Below are 20,209 nucleotides of genomic sequence, written 5' to 3' on the forward strand. Positions count from 1 at the left end.
GGCAAAACCCCATCTCTACAAAACATACAAAAAATTAGCCTGACACGGTGGCGTGTGTCTGTGGTCCCAACTACTTGGGAGGCTGAGGTGGGAGGATTGCTTGAGCTCAGGAGGTGGAGTTTGCAGTGAGCAGAGATGGGAGATTGGGCCACTGCATTCCAGCCTAGGTGACAGAGTGAGATCCAATCTTGAACAAAAACAAAACAAAGTAATACATTTGCCAATTTACACGTCTATAGTTGCAATTTTACTGTAATTTCTTCATATACTTCCTTTGAAGGTAAGTATGAGGTAGGTTGATGATTGGAATGACTCATGGCATTTCTTGTGGTCTTAGGTCCTCTACTCCGGATAATCTACCAAAACTCAGTAAGCATGTATTTTTTTTTTTATATGATCAATTGAAATATTTGATTGCTTGCTATGTGTTGAGTTTACCATAGCAAGTACAATATAAAATGAGCGGCCACAAATTCTGTCTCTGGAATGTATAATCAAATGCACAGCTATTATATTTAGCATGAGGAATATTAAAAAGGAAAAACATACGGTAAATTTCCTCTTTGAACAAATGTCTTAATTGCAAATACAGAATTCCTTCTGATACTTAGTATGAATTTAAGCAAGGGAAGTTTGTAGGGTTTTTGAAGAATATCAAAAAATATAAAGAGGTTTGAATCAGAATTTGATATAGGTTACTTTGCTTGTGCTGATCTGGTCCTTGGCATTTTTAAAAGAATACTGATATCCAAAAAGCAGTCCTACTGAGCTGCCTTTAGCAAAAGAAAATGCTTTCTTAAAGGTAGTGAGTTGGTTGACTCCGATGGTCACTGGGCTTATAGATGTACTCTGAATATCAGTGGGTCTCCTTTTATTGTGTTACTATTATAACATATACTAATGAAAGGATACTTCAATAAATGAGAAAGATTACAGTACAGTATATATAACTTGATTCTTGTAACACATTTGTTTATTTGAGAGCATTTACTAAGTATAAATTGCTGTGAAGTATGAGTTACGTTGTTTATGGTAAAATAGGATAAATCTTTTAGAATAATCTATAAACTGTTTGGCAGAACTCTGGAATTCAGAATGCAGGAATACCAGGTCATGGACAGAAATGCGTTTCATAGTAGACATCTTTTATTTTTGTCAACTCTGACATTTCTACTTCTTGTTGTCAGGTAAGATTCTGATGAATAAATATCAACACACCAAGGTTTCATCACAACCTCATGAAGTTTGAAAAACATTAGATTAATGTATCCCTAAAAACAGTTTAGTCTCAATCTGGTCTGCTAGAAGACCAGACTAATGTTTATGAAATTGTCTTATGTTTCTATTCTCTAGCCTTCTGTCTTTTTATTGCCCTGTTTTCTCTGCAGTCACGATTAAATGTCAAGTAGTTGTGTTACAGTCCTTCTGGGGTGGGAAATATTTTTGTTTCTTTGTTTAATAATAATGATAAAGAATAAAACATTAAGTGTTTTCTAAATCCATTTTGTCTTTTGAAATGTTATCCTTATAACATTTTAATAAAAATGTTTATTTTTTATTTATTTATTTTTTTTGAGACAGGGTTTCAGTGTGTCACCCAGGTTGGAGTGCAGTGGCCCAATCGTGGCTCACTGCAGTGTTGACTTCCTGGGCTCCTGTGATCCTCTCATCTCAGCCTCCTGAGCAGCTGGTGCCACAGGAGTGCACCACCATGGCCAGCTGATTTTTGTAGTTTTGGTAGAGACGAGGTTTCGCCGTGTTGCCCATGCTGATCTCGAACTCCTGAACTGAAACGATCCTCCCATCTTGGCCTCTCAAAGTGCTGGGCTTACAGACCTGAGCCACTGCACCCAACATAAAATGTTGTTTTTATGACATCTTAAAATGTGAAATTTGACATTTTTCTTTTATGATCTCTCACTAGTATGTTCATTCAAAATCCTTCTCTCTCTCTTTCCGTATACATGATGTTGTGTTGTATTTTATTTTATTTTGGCGACAGGATTTCTCTCTCATAGGCTGGAGTGCAGTGGAGCAAACACAGCTCACTGCAGCCTCAAGCTCCTAGGCTCAAGAGCTCCTCCTGCCTCCGCCTTCTGAGTAGCTGGGACTATAGGCATGTGCCACCACACTCAGCTAATTTTTAAATTTTTTATAGAGACAGAGTCTTGCCATGTTGCCCAGGCTGATCCCAAACTCCTGGGCTCAAGCAGTCTTCCTGTTTCACCCTCCCAAAGTGCTGGGATTACAGGTGTGAGCCACCATGCCTGGCCTATATCTTATCTTTCTGTTTACCTAGAACAGTATCTGTTACTCAGTCTCCCAGAACATACATAAACTATACACACATACATACACACACACACACAAATCACATAAATCACATATTTTATTTTGGCCAACGCTTTAAATTTCATTTGCAATATTGGAGTCAAATTGAATTTTACAATTCTTAGATAAAGCAGTGATACTAATTTTGCTTTTAGAATTCAGGGTCAAACTTCTTGTACTAAGGGAAAGAGTTCTACCTGCTGATTCTCTTTAATGTAGGTTTTAGAAATGATACCTATACCGTACTGTTTGCTATTAGCATACTAAAATAATATGGGTAACAGATAATATAAATAAACTAAGTAAAGGCAATTTTGGACATATCCCTAGTCCATTTACAGGAGATTAAAGATAGAAAATATAATATAAATATGATACACTATTTCTTTTTCTTTTCTTTTCTTTTCTTTTCTTTTTTTTTTTTTTTGAGATGGGGTCTCGCTCTGTCGCCAGACTGGAGTGCAGTGGTGAGATCTCGGCTCACTGCAACTTCTGCCTCCTGGGTTCAACCAATTCTCTTGCCTCTGCCTCCCAAGTAGCTGGGACTACAGGCACATGCCACCACGCGCAGCTAATTTTTGTATTTTTAGTAGAGATGGATTTTCACCATGTTGGCCAGGATGGTCTGGATCTCTTGACCTCGTGATCCGCCTGCCTTGGCCTTCCAAAGCGCTGGGATTACAGGTGTGAACCACCGCGCCTGGTCCACTATTTCTTTTTCAAAAGCTTATTGGTATGTAATCTTGATAGTAATTGAAATGCATCAGAAAAATTGGTCTTTTTTTTTTTTTTTTTTTTTGGAGAGACAGAGTCTCGCTTTGTCACCCAGACTGGAGTGGAGTGGTGCGATCTTGACTCACTGCAACCTCCACCTTCTGGGTTCAAGTGATTCTTCTGCCTCAGCTTCCCACGTGGCTGGAATTACAGGCATATGCCACTACACCAGCTCATTTTTGTATGCTTTTTAGTAGAGACGGGGTTTCACTATATATTGGCCAGGCTGGTCTCAAACTCCTGACCTCAGGTGATCCACCCGCCTAGGCCTCCCAAAGTGCTGGGGTTACAGGTGTGAGTCACCGCATCTGACTGGTCTTAGCTTTTCTGGCTCTCCTGATTTTCCTGCAGTGTGCATATAGCTATCTTGTCACATTACTGTGATTGTCATTTGATTATCTCCCCTGACTAGAGTATTCTTTAGAAGGTAGGGAGCACATTTTTTTCATCTGCTTAGAGTTATTTAGGCAGCGAATAACTGAGTGAATAAATTTCTACCGTTTGTCATAAGATAATGGAATTACAATTAACCTAGTTATCTGAGAGAGCAGAATTTGAAAATTGTGCTTTGACGCTAGCTAAGGTAATCATCCTCAGCTGATGGTCTGTTTTCATTATGATCGTATCAATACAATTCTTTATGGGTATTTGATTAGTGATGCTTATAATTGTTGTTTCATTCTTAGAATGTTGCATCTACCTTTTACCATCAGTAGCTGTGAGAGGGGACCAGTTAACGTAATCATGACCATAATCAGTCACTGTGTAACTTTCCTGCAAGCTTTTTTCATTGGCTCAGCTGTAATAAAGCATCCTTTGTTTCTTTGGCATAGTCCAGTTAATTTTTACTGTGTTACTATGTTGTTTACAGTGGAAAAGAAGAAGGAAACAATAACAGAGTCAGCTGGTCGACAACAGAAAAAGAAAATAGGTAAGATGAGATATTAGTCAAAATGAAATTTGGTTTTTCTTGGAAAAAAATTAATTTTTAGATAATGAAACTCTAATAAAATTATTAATAGTGATAACTCACATTTCTATGATTTTATGGTTTATAAAGCACGTGCATACTTTATCTCACTTGATTCTTACCCATTTCGTGAGGTATACAGGACAAATTTAAGCAGTTCCTCTATTTTTGCTCTTAGCTTTGGAATTTGAGTTTTGTAAAATGACAGTTGTGGCTTTTGAACTTGGCTGAGGGTTTTTGGCATAGTTTATAAAAGCATATTTTTATAAAAGCATATATCTGAGATGATTATTTCCACTTAAGTCTTACTTGTATTCATTGTTTCCATGGCTTCCTTACTGAGTATTGACTAGTGATGGAAATCCACCAAGGGGTAGGAAATTTTCTGAGTAATTTTGATATACTTGGAGAAATAATGAACATATCATGGTTTTCGTTTTTTAGTATAACTTAGAATTTAAGTAATTCTGTTTCCAAAAGGCAATTCATAGGGATTGTATATGATTTGTTTTTATATGTTATGATGTTTCTTGATTCTGAAATTAGGAAAAAAATTATTGTGAGGTTGTGTGTTTGTTTCAGAAACTGTGTCTGTATACCTAGGTCACTGCTGTTACAGCCCAGGGGAGAATTCCATGCAATTAGATTATGTCAATTCCTGTTCTGATTAGTTTTTCAGTTAGTATAGTGATCCTGGATGTTTTTTAAGTGGTCTGTTTACTTAATTCTATGGGAAAATGCTATTGAACATTTACTCTGTATGTGTCAGTTACCCCTAACGGCATTGGAGAAACAAAGTAGAAAAAGATTCTAATTTTATGAACTGTGTTTAGAGAGGGAAAATAGACCAGAAAATAAGTGATTACTATGCAGGATGATAAGTACTTTTTTGTTTGTTTGCTTGTTTTGTTTTTGTTTTTTTTTGAGATGGAGTGTCACTCGTTTCCCAGGCTGTAGTGCAGTGGTGTGATCTCGGCTCACTGCAACTTCCGCCTCCCGGGTTCAAGCGATTTTCCTGCCTCAGCCTCACGAGTAGCTGGGACTATAGGCATGCACCCCACACCTGGCTAATTTTTGTATTTTTAGTAGAGACGGGATTTCCCCAAGTTAGCCAGGCTGGTCTCAAACTCCTGACCTCAGGTGATCCGCCTGCCTCAACCTCTCCAAGTGCTGGGCTTATGGGCATGAGCCACCGTGCCGGCCGAGAGTCTTGAGGAACAGAAATTTAAGGAACAACAGAAGAAGTAAAGTTCTGAAAAAGTATTGCCAGATAAGTTGGAAAGTAGTAGTGTCACAGAAGTTGAGAGGAGAGAGGGAGGAGGAAGGACCTGATGATGATGGTAAATGTCTAAGAAATGGAAGTTATTAGTGCTTTTAGCAAAAATGGTTTCAGTGGCATGATGGGGGACAGAAGCCAGATCATATAGCTGAAGGAGAGAATGCAGACATTGAGAATGCAGACAGTGAGAAAATGAAGACATTGAACATGGACAACTCTTTCAAGTACCTTTGCTATAAAGAATAGGAAGGATTTAAGAATGGAAGGCAGATTATCCTCTGTCCTTAAATTGGCAACACAGAGTATCTGAATTCAAATGATCTTAACATGGAGTGCAACCCTGAATTGTTTGCTCACCCCCAAAAAAATCTCATCAGAAGTTATAAGAAATAGTATTTATGGCTGGGCATGGTGGCTCACGCCTGTAATCCCAGCACTTTGGGAGACCAAGACAGGTGGATCACCTGAGGTCAGGAGTTCAATACCAGCCTGACCAACATGACGAAACCCTCTCTCTACTAAAAATACAAAAATTAGCCAGGCATAGTGGCGCATGCCTGTAATCCCAGCTACTTGGGAGGCTGAGGCAGGAGAATCACTTGAATCCGGCAGGTGGGAGGTGAAGGTTACAGTGAGCTGAGATCGTGCCATTGCACCCCAGACTGGACAACAAGAGCAAAACTTGGTTGCAAAAAAAAAAGAAGTAGTATTTATGAAGAGCTGCTTATCAGAATCTTACTAGAAATTATGAGATGTAATATTTATGAGGAATTGCTTGAAGGATGATCTATCCATTCTCTAGATTTGTACATTTTAATCTTAGATTAAACCAGACTATCAGAAATCTGTAAACCTAAACTGGATTATTTTGGACTTCATAAAATGCTTTTACTGTATTTTACCTTGGCATTTGCATTGTTAGGCTTATTATGAAAAATTCAGCCAGGTATCATACACTTTGCTATAGTACTACTATGGAATATATTCAAAAACCTCCACAACATTACACAATTGTCTTTCGATAAGAAATTGTGGAAACTGTTTCTATTAGTTTTCAATGTCAGGAAAAGTAGCAGTTCTCATAAGTAATTGATTTATTTTATCTTACTGAGACTGTGCTCAAACTGATTTTTGTTTTCCTTTGAATTGGCTGCTGATAAGCCTAGAATGAGATTTGCTGTTCATCTCCAGCAAGTTTATAGGACCAATTAAATGTATTTTTATGTACGGATCCTATATAGTTTTGTTATTATCTAACCCTTACTTTTTCTTAGCCCAGATTCCTCACTTGAGCTTATATACAATTGTGTGTGTGTATATATATATATATATATAGTATCTGGGGAAAAAGGGGGCATAAAGAGTAAAGCCACTGCACTGAAAGAAGGGAGTTTTCAGTAAGAGGGAAGCAGCCAGCAATATTCAGTGTTACAGAGAAGCAAAATGTCATTGATTTCACTAGGTGAAGCTCTTTGATGACAGTCCTTGAAAGAACCATTAATCTGCAGTGGAAGTGTCTTTTGCTTTTTAACTGAAGATTTGATGTTCCCAGTTCTTAATTTCAGAAGCAAATGTTTGACTATTTTGCATTTCCCTCTTATAGAAGAAAAATGAATTTACTTTTGGTATATGAATTTTATATAGTTTGTTTTGTGGCATTCCAAATAAAGAAGTCATAAGGGGTTTATCTGAAGGATATACGTGATGAGAAACTCAGGCAAAGCTGAACTAAGTGGTTCCAGGAAGGCAGGAACCATGGTAAAGCAAGTCCTGCAAGCAGAGCAAGTCTTGAGAAAAAGTCAGACAGGGATCTTCACTGTAAGATTTCACTAATTTTTTTGGCATTCAGCTTTTGCTTTCACCTAACCTTCCCTGTGTCCTTCCCCGCTGCCAACCCCTTAGGAATATCTGCTCCAGATGCTTGTGTCGTGGGGTTCTATCTCAGTATTTTCATAGTGTGATCTGTAGACTACCTACATCAATATTGCTTGAGATACTTACGAAAAATGAAGGGTTCCAAGTATTACTCCCAGACTTTACTGAATCAGGATCTCTGGATGTGGGACCCAGGAGTCTACTTTTTTCTTTTTTTTTTTTTTAAACAAGCTGCCCATATAATTCTTAGGCAAATTAAGTTTTGGAGCCAGTACTATATTATAACTTTTCTATTTCTGTTCCCATAGTTAATTGATTTATTTTACCAAAATTCTCTAGCATAAATTCCTGAGAGGAGAATCTAATTGGTCCAGCTGATCTTTTTATGCCATAGGCCATGGGAGAGCCTATGGTTTGACTGCCTCTTGGGTCAGCAGTAGTAGGACAGAGGATGTTATAAATCTGCATGACGCTAACCCTTCAACAAGGTATGATGCCAGGCAGATATCCCCAGAAGGTGGGTGGGAAAGGGCGGGCAGACATTCTGAAGCTTGGCTGAGTGGGATAAGTATCTCTTTTCTTTTTTTGTTTTGTTTTGTTTTGTGTTTGTTTTTGAGGCAGGGTTACCCTCTGTCAGCCCAGGCTGAAGTATAGTGGCATGTTCATGGCTCACTGCAACCCTTAACTCCTCTTGCCTCAGCTTCCTTGAATAGCTCAGACTATAGGCATATACCACCATGCCTGGCTAATTTTTAAGTTTTTTGTAGAGATGGGGTCTCTCTGTGTTGCCCTTGAACTCCTGGGCTCAAGCAATCCTCCTAATTCAGCCTCCCAAAGAGCTGGGATTACAGATGTGGGCTACCACACCTAGCCTTTTTTCTTCATGACCTGGATTTAAATATGAGAGGAAATTTTTGAAATTTAATATATTTGGGGCCCTGAATTTATACATTCATTCTAGGCCGTTTTCTATGTTATTTGGATTGGCTGAAGGTCTACTGACTCTGTGGTCAGATGGATGTCATCATTGCTGCTAGTTTATTCCAATAGCCACAAGAAATGTAGCTCCATTTTTGGAGTATTCCTTTTCTGACTTTTAATTTTCCCTTTTGCTAGTCACCTTGGAAAATAAATCATTCTAAATATAAATGTATCTTCTGCATATTTCTAGATTATTCTTTCCATGAAATTTTCTCAAATTTCATAGATGTTGTATTCTAAAAGTTCACTACTTAGAGAATGCATAGTTTTTTGTTTTTTTATTTTAAGACAGAGTCTTACCCTGTCGCCCAGGCTGGAGCACAGTGACGTGTTCATGGCCCACTGCAGCCTCAAACTCCTGGGCTCAAGTAATCCTCCCACTGTAGCCTCCCAGTAGCTGGGACTACAGGGGCATACCATCATGGTTGGTTAATTTGTAAATTTTTTGTAGAGACAGGGTCTTGCTATGTTACCCAGGGTGGTCTTGAACTCCTGGCCTCAAGTGGTGTTCACCTCAGCCTCCCAAAGTGCTGGGATTGCCCAGCTAGAACCTGAATTTTAAGTTCATCCTATCAACTGGCTTATAATTTTAGACTATATGCCATTTTAGAGAAATTGAAGAAAGGGAGAAAATTTAAGAGAAGGATAACTAATTTGAGACATCTAAGTACAATCATTATGTTATACTTACAAATTAACTGGCAATTCCCATTGGTGTAACATAAGCATATATATTAATGTACAGAGTTAAGACATTTAATGCCAGAGGTAATTTCAAAAAAAAGTCTAAAGATTGTATTTATTTAAATTGAAATATTTTGGTGCTCTGCTGAATTTGAATCTTCTGAGTACAAAATGTATACTATCCCAGGTGTTTTCATCATCTTATTAAATGATATTGAGATAGAGTACTTTTGTAATCACCAACCAGTGACAGTTTATTTAACAGCTGCTTTGTGCTCAGCATTGTATGTATTAACCATCTCATTAATTCATTGCAGAGAGACAAGAAGAGAAACTGAAGAATAACAACAGAGATCTATCAATGGTAAGAGACCTAAATATAACTTCATGGTTAACCACATAATGTTTTTAGCAAAAGACTGATTTACATCAAGTGCGTTGCACTCACCTTTTCAGAAATTTATCACTTGTGAAGGCTATAAATAGTGTCATGGGTGTTCCTGGACCAAATGGAAGTGAAAATATGCTCCTGCTCTTAAACTTCATTTTAATACTATAAATAGCTTTTTTAGACTGTCTCAGAGGTCATAATTTGTCCTCTTCACACAGTTCTTAGTTCCCTCTTATGTTTTCAAATGAAGTAGTTTATTTTCTTTTTCTTGCTTATGTTAATGCTGAATCTTTGGTTTTATGGTGATATGTGTAATCCCAATATAGGAGTTGGAACATTATAAATGGCTTTTATTACTGTCTTGTGTTCTTGTTTCTTTTTTAGAGACAGGGTCTAGCTTTGTCACCCAGGCTGGAATGTAGCAGCACGATCAGAGCTCACTGCCACTGTGAATTCTTGGGCTCCAGGGATCCTCCTGTCTCAGCCTCCCAAGTAGCTGGGACTACAGGAGTACACCATGCCCGGCTAATTTTTAATGTTTTTTTGTAGAGATGAGGTCTTGCCATCTTGCCCACACTGATCTTGAATTCCTGGGCCCAAGTGACGGATCCTCCTGCCCCAGCTACCCAGAGTGTTGGGATTATAGGCGTGAGCCACTGCACCCTGCCCAGTCTTGTTTTTTTTTTTTTTTTTTTTGAGACAGAGTCTTGCTCTGTTACCAAGGTTGGGGTACAGTGGCTCTATCTCGACTGACTGCAACCTCTGCCACCTGGGTTTTCGTGCTCCTCCTACCTCAGCCTCCCAAGTAGCTTGGACTACAGGCGTGTGCCACCATGCCTGGTTTATTTGTGTTATTTTTTTGTAGAGATGGGGTCTTGCTGTGTTGCCCAGGCTGGTCTTGAACTCCTGAGCTCAAGCCATCCACCTGCCTTGGCCTCCCAAAGTGCTGGGATTACAGTTGTGGGCTACTGTGCCTGGCTCTTCTGTTCTTTAAGAGACCTTTTGTTCTTAGTATCTGGCATACCATGAAGTATAAGGAAGAGTGATTTCATTACCAATTTCCTCATTATTTATTAAGAGTAGGCTTTATTTGAGCATGTCTTCCTAAAGCATAGATAGGCTAATTATATAGCTTGATTAATTTTTCATTTAACTTCTATATATTTAACACAGGACACCTGAACTGTGCAATAGTTAGTTCTCTTTTACTTACTGAGAGGCCTTTTGCCAGTACTTATCAACTCATTGGCCAGAATTGGGCCACAAAGTCACCCCAATATTCTTCCTCACTGGGTGGCAAGAAGAGGAATTGGAGGTGAAGGGTGGGTTAGCCAACATACAACTATAGCTTTTTGCTAAGGAGTACTTTTTTTTTTGAGGCAGAGTCTTACTCTGTGTACCGGGGCAGGAGTGCAGTAGCACAATCTCACCGCAACCTCCGCCTCCCGGGTTCAAGAGATTCTCCTGCCTCAGCCTCCCAAGTAGCTGGGATTGCAGGCACCTGCCACTATGCCTGGCTAATTTTTTGTATTTTTAGTAGAGATGGGGTTTCACTATGTTGGCCAGGTTGGTCTTGAACTGCTAAGGAGTACTTTTTTTAAAAAAACGACATGAAACCAAAACTTTTGAGATATGCTTTAGATGTGTTTTTTTTGGTGTAAAATGACAATTTGTCTCATTACAGGTTCGAATGAAATCCATGTTTGCGATTGGCTTTTGTTTTACTGCCCTAATGGGAATGTTCAATTCCATGTGAGTGTCCTTTTATATGCTTTTGATTAATAACTGTTACTCTATATTTGTACATAGGTTAGCATGAACTTTTTGGGTAATATTTTATTTCGACGTAATTTCAAACTTAAAGAAAAGTTGCAAGGATAGTATATCCATTACCTACATTCACAACTGTTAATGTTTTGCTTCACTTCTTTTTTTCTTTTTCTCCCTTTTCTTTCTCTATTATATGTGTGTTTATCCATACATTATTTATGTATTTTTCTTAATCATTTGAGAGTATGTTGTAGGCTGTATGCCCTGTTTCCCATAACTACTTCTCTATATATTTCCTAAGGACATTTTCATATATAACTTGGGGTTGTTTTTTTTGAGACGGAGTCTTGCTTTGTCACCCAGGCTAGAGTGCAGTGGCACAATCTTGGCTCACTGCAACCTCTGTCTCCTGCATTCAAGCGATTCTCCTATCTCAGCCTCCCGAGTAGCTGGTACTACAGGCATGCGCCACCATGCCTGGATAATTTTTGTATTTTTAGTAGAGACGTTAATAGAGATGGGCTTTCGCCATGTTGGTCAGGCTGGTCTCAAACTCCTAACCTCAGATGATTCACCTGCCTCGGTCTCCCAAAGTGCTGGGATTACAGGCATGAGTGACCACGCCCAGTCAGAATTTAATTTTTATAAAATGTAATTACACAATAATTTTTTACCCTCTTAATATTGAGGGTATTTTATGTATAAGACATAAGGCTTAGGCATTATGGGTTCTCTGTAGAGAATGTAATATGTTCCCTCTTTTTTTCAGTTGCTTACTAACATGCTGCTTCAAAATGAAGGTAGTCATATAAAGATCTTTTGCCTCTTAAAATAGAGTCTTAATAACTATAATCTTGTTTAATGATAAGGTAAATCACTGTTGTCTAAACCAGCATATAGCAGACCAGAGGAATTGTGGAACTGCGTTTGACAGAAAATACCCAAAGATGATAGTAATTTATTACCTTTTTTGTTGTTGTTCAGGACAGAGTCTCGCTCAGTCGCCCAGGCTGGAGTGCAGTGGCACGACCTCAGCTCACTGCAACCTTTGCCTCCCGGGTTCAAGCGATTCTCCTGCCTCAGCCTCCTGAGTAGCTGGGACTACAGGTGGCCGCCACCATGCCTGCCTACTTTTTGTATTTTTAGTAGAGATGGGGTTTCACCATGTGGCCAAGCTGGTCTCAAATTCCTGACCTCAAGTGATCCTCCCACCCAGGCCTCCCAAAGTGCTGGGATTACAGGCGTTGAGCCTGGCCTGGTCCATTTATTACCTTTCTAAAGCTCATCTGAACTATGCTGCAGGTATTAGAATTTTCCTCACTCCCCCTTTCCTTCCCTTCCTCTTACTTTTTCTCCAGCGTCCTTTCTGTCTGACTCTCCCTCTCCCTACATCTCCTCCCCAAGCCTGTCTTTTCCTTCCAACCTGTTAAGTGTGTACTTTGTGCCAGGCACTGTGCTAGGTATTAGAATATAATGGCTGGGTGCGGTGGCTCACACCTGTAATCCCAGTACTTTGGGAGGCCGAGGCAGGTGGATCACTTGAGGTCAGGAGTTCGAGACCAGCCTGACCAATATGGTGAAACCCCATTTCTACTAAAAAAAAATACAAAAAATTGCTGGGTGTGTTGGTGTGAACCTGTAGTCTCAGCTACTCGGGAGGCTGAGGCAGGAGAATTGCTTGAATCCCGGTGGCGGAGGTTGCAATGAGTTGAGATCACACCACTGCACTCCAGCCTGGGTGACAGAACGAGACTCCATTTCCAAAAAAAAAAAAAAAAAAAGAATATGTGATCCCTGCCCCTTAGTAGAATCAAAAATTTATAGGAAGAAAAGACAGGTAAACAAATGAGTACATTGATGGGTATTACAATAGAAATAAGTGTGAGGTACAGTAAGGGAGAAAGAAGGGAATGGTCATTTTTATCTAGATGAGGGATTACAAAAGTTGTCCAAAGTGTTTTTAATATAAAATTTACACTTAACTAACCATTATTGATATCACAGACCTTCAGAGTTGGAAGGTACCTTTGGAAGAATAAATACCTTGTCTAAGATATCTGGACATCTCATGATTTTTATCTTATAATTCTAAACCCAGTACTCTTGCACTCTGTCATACTTTCTCTCATTTCTCAGATACATATCACCATGAATTACCAGGCAAACCAAATGCTGCAGTGTTTTATAGTCAACTGTAAGCTTCAATGGTAGAATTCCAACTATTCAAATACTCTTCTTATATTTGTTACATTCTGGACACTAAAGATCTGGCTCAGTACTCATCTATCCTTCTTTTTTTTTTTTTGAGATGGAGTTTCGCTCTTGTTGCCCAGGCTGGAGTGCAATGGTGTGATCTCCGCTCACTGCAACCTCTGCCTCCTGGGTTCAAGTGATTCTCCTGCCTCAGCCTCCCAGGTAGCTGGGATTACAGGCTGCCACCACCATGCCTGATTAATTTTTGTATTTTTAGTTGAGACAGGTTTTCACCATGTTGGCCAGGTCTCAAACTCCTGCCCTCAGGTGATCCACCTGCCTCAGCCTCCCAAAGTGCTGGGATTACAGGCATGAGCCAACCACACCTGGCCCAGGCTAATTTTTTAAATTTTTTTTTGTAGAGACGAGGTCTCACTATGTTGCCCAGGCTGGATATAAACTTTAATACACAAGAATGGTTTTTGTAACCTGTTATAATTTTTGTCCACACAAAAATCTGTGGGCAATTTTTAAAACATGATATGTATATTAATTTCTATAACATATTCTTTTTTGAAATGTCTTTATAATGTTCATTGAATGGATGTACTTTTTTTTTTTTGAGGCAGAGTTTTGCTGTTTTTGCCCAGCCTGGAGTGCAATGGCCCAGTCTCAGCTCACTGCAACCTCTGCCTCCCAGGTTGAAGTCATTCTCCTGCCTTAGCCTCCTGAGTAGCTGGGATTACAGGTGTGAACCACCACCCCCAGCTAATTTTTTTTATTTTTAGTAGAGACGGGGTTTCACCATGTTGGCCAGGCTAGTCTTGAACTCACGACCTTAGGTGATCCGCCCGCCTTGGCCTCGCAAAGTGCTGGGATTACAGGTGTGAGCCACTGCGCCTGGCCAGGATGTACTCTGTTTAACTAATTTTTTGTTAATCATCATATAGAATTTTTCAGATAATATGTATACCAGTGTATGCTTATTATTCCCTTAGGGTGTATCCTAGTATTTCTTGAGTTAAACTTTGGTATATATTGTTCCTTAGAAAGATTTTATTAATTTATATCTTTAGATTATTGCCATCAGTACTTGTGAGTGGATCTTTCTCCTTATCATCACTGGGAATTATGATATAACTGCTTAATATTTGCCAATTGAATAGTTGAAAAATATTATTTCTTTCCAATTTTTTCATTTTTTGATAACTTGTGTGCGATTCAACATCTTTTCATATACTTACTATGTTTTTCCAATTTTAAGTTCCTAGTTCATTCCCTCCACTTGCTCCCTGCCTTCTTTTTTTTTTTGGCCGTTTATTTTTTATGTTTTTATTTACAAGAGTTTTTTACATATAGAGGCTATTAAACTCTTTTTTTGGTAAATATTTTTTGTTGTTGAAGATTTTACTCTTTTTCATTATGTAAGTAATGCATTCCTCATATCAGATTATAGAAAAAATTTTTTTCCTGTTTTTATTTATTTATTTATTTATTTATTTATTTATTTATTTAGAGACAGGTTTTCACTCCATTACCCAGGCCGCAGTGCAGTGGTGCAGTCATTGCCCACTGCAGCCTTGAACTCCTGGGCCCCAGTGATCCCCACCTCTGTCCTCCCAGAGTGTTGGGGTTACAGGCATGAGCCACTGCACCTAGCCTACTCGTTATATTTCATTACTTGTTTCATCTATAATTTATTTTGGTATTTGGTTTCCAACTTTACTAAGTTTTTAACCATTGTCAATATCACATAGTTGAATAAATCATCTTTTCCCTGATGATTTGAAATGATTTGTTTATTATGTATCAGTAGTTTCCCAAAACTTAGGCAGTGGACCTTAACCAGGAGTGTGCGTCAGAATCATATATGGGGGAAAAATCATATATGGAGTTTTACAAAATGATTTTCTTATATGAGTAATATATAAAAACTTCTAAAAAATTTAAACACTTATGTAGAATAAAAAGTGAAAGTGAACCCAGATAAACTGAAAACTTAGATCCACACAAAAACCTGTACACAGATGTTTATTCAGAATTGCCAGAAGTTGGAAGGAATCAAGATGTCTTTCGGTAGGTGAAAGGATAAACAAACTGTGGTACAACTAAACAATGAAATATTATTCAATGTTAAAAAGAAATGAGCTAGTAAGCCATGAAAAGACATGGAGAAGCCTTAAATGCGTATTTTTAAGTGAATAAGCTCTTTTGAAAAGGCTATACACTATGATTCCTGCTGTATGAAAAAGGCAAAACTATGGAGAGAGTAAAAAGATCAATGGTTGCCAGCAGTTAGGAGGAAGGGAAGGATGACTAGGCAGAGCACAGAGGAATCTTTACGGCAATGAGATTATTCTTTATGATACTATAATGGTGGATAACATGTTATTATATATTTGTCCAAACCCATAGAATATACAACACCAAGAATGAACCCTAATGTCAACCATGGGCTTTGAAACTTACTTGATCGTGTTCCCTGTGAAAGCAGCACTCTCATCCATATGTTTTAGTGGTACTCAATTCTAATCACTGAGAATTCAAACCTTTTTTGTTTCCCTTCCTCTCCCTCTTATTTTCAGTAGACATTACTCCGTATCTGTCCTGTCCCAAATTGAATGATATGTACTGGATTAAATCTGACCCTTTCAACCTTCTCTTCCTCTCAGTTAACAGTCCCTTTTTTCTGTGTAGTCATCCATTCATCCCTCTCTCCTTTCTCCTCATTCATCCTAGCACCAGCTCCCATCCTAGTTTCAATGATCATTTCCTTTTTTCTCCTCTGCTATTACTTTTTGCTTGGTATCACAACAGCCTGCTTGCACCCCCTCAGGTGTCTCCTCTCTATCCAACATTGTTAAGTTAGCCATCCTCAGAAGCCTGTTACTCATTGCCTAGTAACATTATCTGCTACTAATTAAATAGTAACCTATGTTGGGGACTGCACTAAACTCTTTATATGTATTTTACCCTTTTACTTTTTTTTTTTTTTTTAAAATGAGTCTCCCTGCATCGCCCTGGCTGAAATGCAGCGGCACGATCTCGGCTCACTATAACCTCCGCCTCCCGGGTTCAAGTGATTCTCCTGCCTCAGCCTCCTGAGTAGCTGAGATTACAGGGATCTACCCCCACACCCTGCTAATTTTTGTATTTTTAGTAGAGACGGGGTTTCACCATGGTGGCCAGGCTGGTCTGGAATTCCTGACCTCAGGTGATCCGCCTGCCTCGGCCTCCCAAAGTGCTGGGATTACAGGCGTGAGCCACTGCACCCTGCCTTCCCTTTTACTTTTAACAGTCTTCTAAGATAAGAATTCTAATCTTTATTTTACACATGAGGACATGAGACTCTTAAGTTACTTAACTTGCTCAAGGTCTCCAAGCTAGTAAATGTTGAGCTGGGGTTTAACCCTGTCTCTTAGACTTTAAAGTCCACATTTATCACCATGCAACTCTGATTACTGATTTTAGTGAGACTCCTTACCCTGGCTGTCATGACATTCCATGCTTTGGCCCCAGCCTGTTTTTCAAACTATTTTCTTATCATTGCCTACTACCTACTCTCTTTTAACTGTGTTGTTCACTATTCCTGGGGCACTTATTCTTTCAAATGAATTTTAGAATCAATCAAGTGTCAGCTTCTTCTAAAATAATCCCTTCTGAGTTTTGACTGAAATTTTATTAAATTTGTACATTAATTTTGAGATATTAAATAACCTTTATAATTTTTAGTATTCCCATCCAGAAAATGGTATTTCTGCCAAGTCTATGTTATATATTTTCTGTAGTTTCTTTCCAAATAAGTATAAGTAATATTTTATATTTTCTAGTTTGCTACTACTGTATGTAAGTAGGTTTTTTTGTTTTCTTTTTTTTTTGAGACAGAGTCTCACTCTGTTCTCTGTTGACCAGGCTAGGGTGCAGTGGCACGATCTTGGCTCATTGCAGCCTCTACCTCCCGGGTTCAAGTGATTCTCCTGCCTCATCCTCCTGAGTAGTTGGGATTACAGGCATGCGTCACTACGCCTGGCTTATTTTTGTATTTTTAGTAGAGATGGGGTTTCACCATGTTGGCCAGGGTGGTCTTGAGCTCCTGACCTCAAGTGATCCACCCGCCTTAGCCTCCCAAAGTGCTGGGATTACAGGTGTGAGCCACCATGCCCAGCAGGTTATTAATTTTTGTAATTTTATTTTCTAACTGGACATCTTCCTGAACTCTCATAGCTTTTAATTTGATTCTCTAGTTTTCTAGATAGATAATCAGATGATCAGACAAATAATTGTCATCTTTCCCAAATTCTCTTTTCCCTCCCTCCCTTCCTTTCTCTCTATCACTGTTCTCTAGTTCTAATGTGCAATGAATTAGAACAACCAGAAGAGGGTTAAATACTTGAAGGTAAAATACCAAAGATACTGCAGTAAAGATGGGAACAAGATGAAGAGAATGCCTATATCACTATGATATTTATGAAATTTTTAGAGAATGGAGGTTTTCAAAGCTATATGCAAGCATATGTGATACGTTATCCTTAATAGAGTTAATAATATAATAAGCACTTATCAAATATTTGGTGATTAAGTTATTAGACCTTGGACCAGTATTGAAATGCCAGATTATTTTTGCAGTTCATCAATATAAGATAAAATACTAGATGCTGTGTGTGTGTGTGTGTGTGTGTGAGAGAGAGAGAGAGATATAGGTCTTCCAAGCTATATAAGTCAAAGAAGTCAAGTAGAGTATCTTCAAGGAGAAAAATTATATGAAAGTTTCATTATAATCAGGTTTCTTATAAAAGGATATGTTGGCAGGAAAGAAGGCTATTTTTTTTTTCTGGTTTTTTTTTTTTTGAGACGGAGTCTATCTCTGTCGCCCAGGCTGGAGTGCAGTAGCACAATCTCAGCTCACTACAACCTCTGCCTCCCGCGTTCAAGCAATTCTTCTGCCTCAGCCTCCCAAGTAGCTGGGACTACAGGCACGTGCCACCACGCCTGGCTAATTTTTATATTTTTAGTACAGAGGGGGTTCCACCATATTGGCCAGGCTGGTCTCAAATTCTTGACCTCATGATCCACCCGCCTCACCTCCAAAAGTGCTGGGATTACAGGTATGAGCCACTGCTCCCAGCCTTATTTTTTCGTTTTTATGTATATTATTTTCGTCAACATTCTTATTCAGAACGCTGGCAAACAATAGCTTTTTATTTGCTTGTTTTGTTTTCCCAAACTAGTGGAGGTTCACATAATATATTTTACCAATATTAGTGCTGTATTCATGTTTTTGTTCTGGTCTTTGTACCCTGTACATTTTTAAAAAATATTGTGTCTTAGATTGTCAGCACCTAGAAGTTAAAGGCTGTATATCTATTTTTATAAACTGGCATATGAAATTAAAAGTCTAATACATGTTTTGATTTTATTGAACAAAAGTTATTCAGTCTTTAACATAATTTCTCCAAGTTTAACTTTGATCATCTCTTTTTGAGACCAGATCTTGCTCTGTCATCCAGGCTGGAGTGCAGTGGTGTGGTCACTATTCACTGCAGCCTCAACCTGCTGGGCTCAAGTGATCCGCCCACCTCAGCCTCCTGAGTAGCTGGGACTACAGACATGCACCACGACATCTGGCTAATTTTTTTTTTTTTGGTAGAGATAGGGTTTCGCCATGTTGCCCAGACTGGTCTCGAACTCATAGGGCTTTAAGTGATCCTCCCGCCTCGGCCTCTCAAAGTGCTGGGTTTATGAGACATGAGCCACCACGCCTGGCGAAGACTATAAGGGATACTAAAAGATTGTGTAAGCCAGGAGTAGTGGCTCATTCCTATAATCTCAGCAATTTGGGAGGCTGAGGCAGGAAGATCACTTGAAGCCAGGAGTTTGAGACCAGCCTGGGCAACATAGGAAGACCACAGCTCTACAAAAAAAAAAAAAAAAAGTAGCCGGGCATGGTGATATGCCTCTGTAATCTCACCCTTTTGGGAGGCTGAGGCAGGAGAATTCTTTGAGCCCAGGAGGTCAAGGCTGCAGTAAGCTATGATTGCACCACTGCTTTGCAGCTTCAAACAGAGCGAGACCCTGTTTGAAACAAACAAAAATAACCTTACACTCGTAAAATTTGTTAACAGCTGGCAGATGCTTTCAGGAAAAAAATCTAAGGTTAGATTAAGAAGGGAAGGACTTGAACTCCCAGATTGCCAGAAAAAGGACTAGATATAGCTACTTATTTCTCATTGTTCTTTCTGGCATCTCTTCCTGAATCATTTACATAAAGTTGAAATAACAGGACTTTAGAATTGAAAGAGTTTTTTTTTTTTTTTTTGAGACAGAGTTGGGCTCTTGTTGCCCAGCCTGGAGTGCAATGGCGCTATCTCGGCTCACCCCAACCTCCGCCTCCCAGGTTCAAGTGATTCTCCTGCTTTAGCCTCCTGAGTAGCTGGGGTTACAGGCATGCACCACCATGCCTGGCTAATTTTGTATTTTTGGTAGAGATAAGGTTTCTCCGTGTTGGTCAGCTGGTCTCGAACTTCTGACTTCAGGTGATCTGCCTGCCTCAGCCTCCCAAAGTGCTGGAATTACAGGTGTGAGCCACCGCGCCCGGCCTGAAAGAGATCTTAAAAGTCATTTAACACATAACTTCTCTCCCAATACAGAAAGCTTATCAGTAATGTCTCTAGCAGATAATTTGTCATCCTTTATTTCCAACAATGAAGAGCTTAGTGGTTTCTGAGATAACTAGTACTTTTATTGAGTAGTTTTTAGAGTTTGAAAATAATTCCTTTTATTGGGCCAAAATATGCCTCCCTATATCTGTACTCGTGAGCAGTGGTCCTACCCTCTGGAGTCACAGAGTAAGTACACTTAAAGAAATAATCCACCTATTGTAAATCATCTCTTTCTTTGCACCTTCCTTTTTCTCTTCCCAATTTTTTTCTTTATTATCCTAGACACCAATTTCTGTTCCTTA

The 20,209-nt window shown here is 39.0% G+C and overlaps 1 protein-coding gene across 1 annotated transcript in view; it reads left to right on the top strand.

The window, feature by feature from the left end:
• The window catches only part of TMCO1 (transmembrane and coiled-coil domains 1), a 40,029-nt gene that overhangs the window by 5,170 nt on the left and 14,650 nt on the right, over positions 1–20,209 (top strand). The window contains exons 3-5 of the mRNA XM_007989695.3: positions 3,977–4,036; positions 9,212–9,258; positions 10,970–11,037. Coding sequence (XP_007987886.1) covers positions 3,977–4,036; positions 9,212–9,258; positions 10,970–11,037 — 175 coding nt within the window. The remainder of the gene's footprint in view (positions 1–3,976; positions 4,037–9,211; positions 9,259–10,969; positions 11,038–20,209) is intronic.

Source organism: Chlorocebus sabaeus, chromosome 25 (assembly GCF_047675955.1).
Source record: "Chlorocebus sabaeus isolate Y175 chromosome 25, mChlSab1.0.hap1, whole genome shotgun sequence".
NCBI lineage: Eukaryota > Metazoa > Chordata > Mammalia > Primates > Cercopithecidae > Chlorocebus > Chlorocebus sabaeus.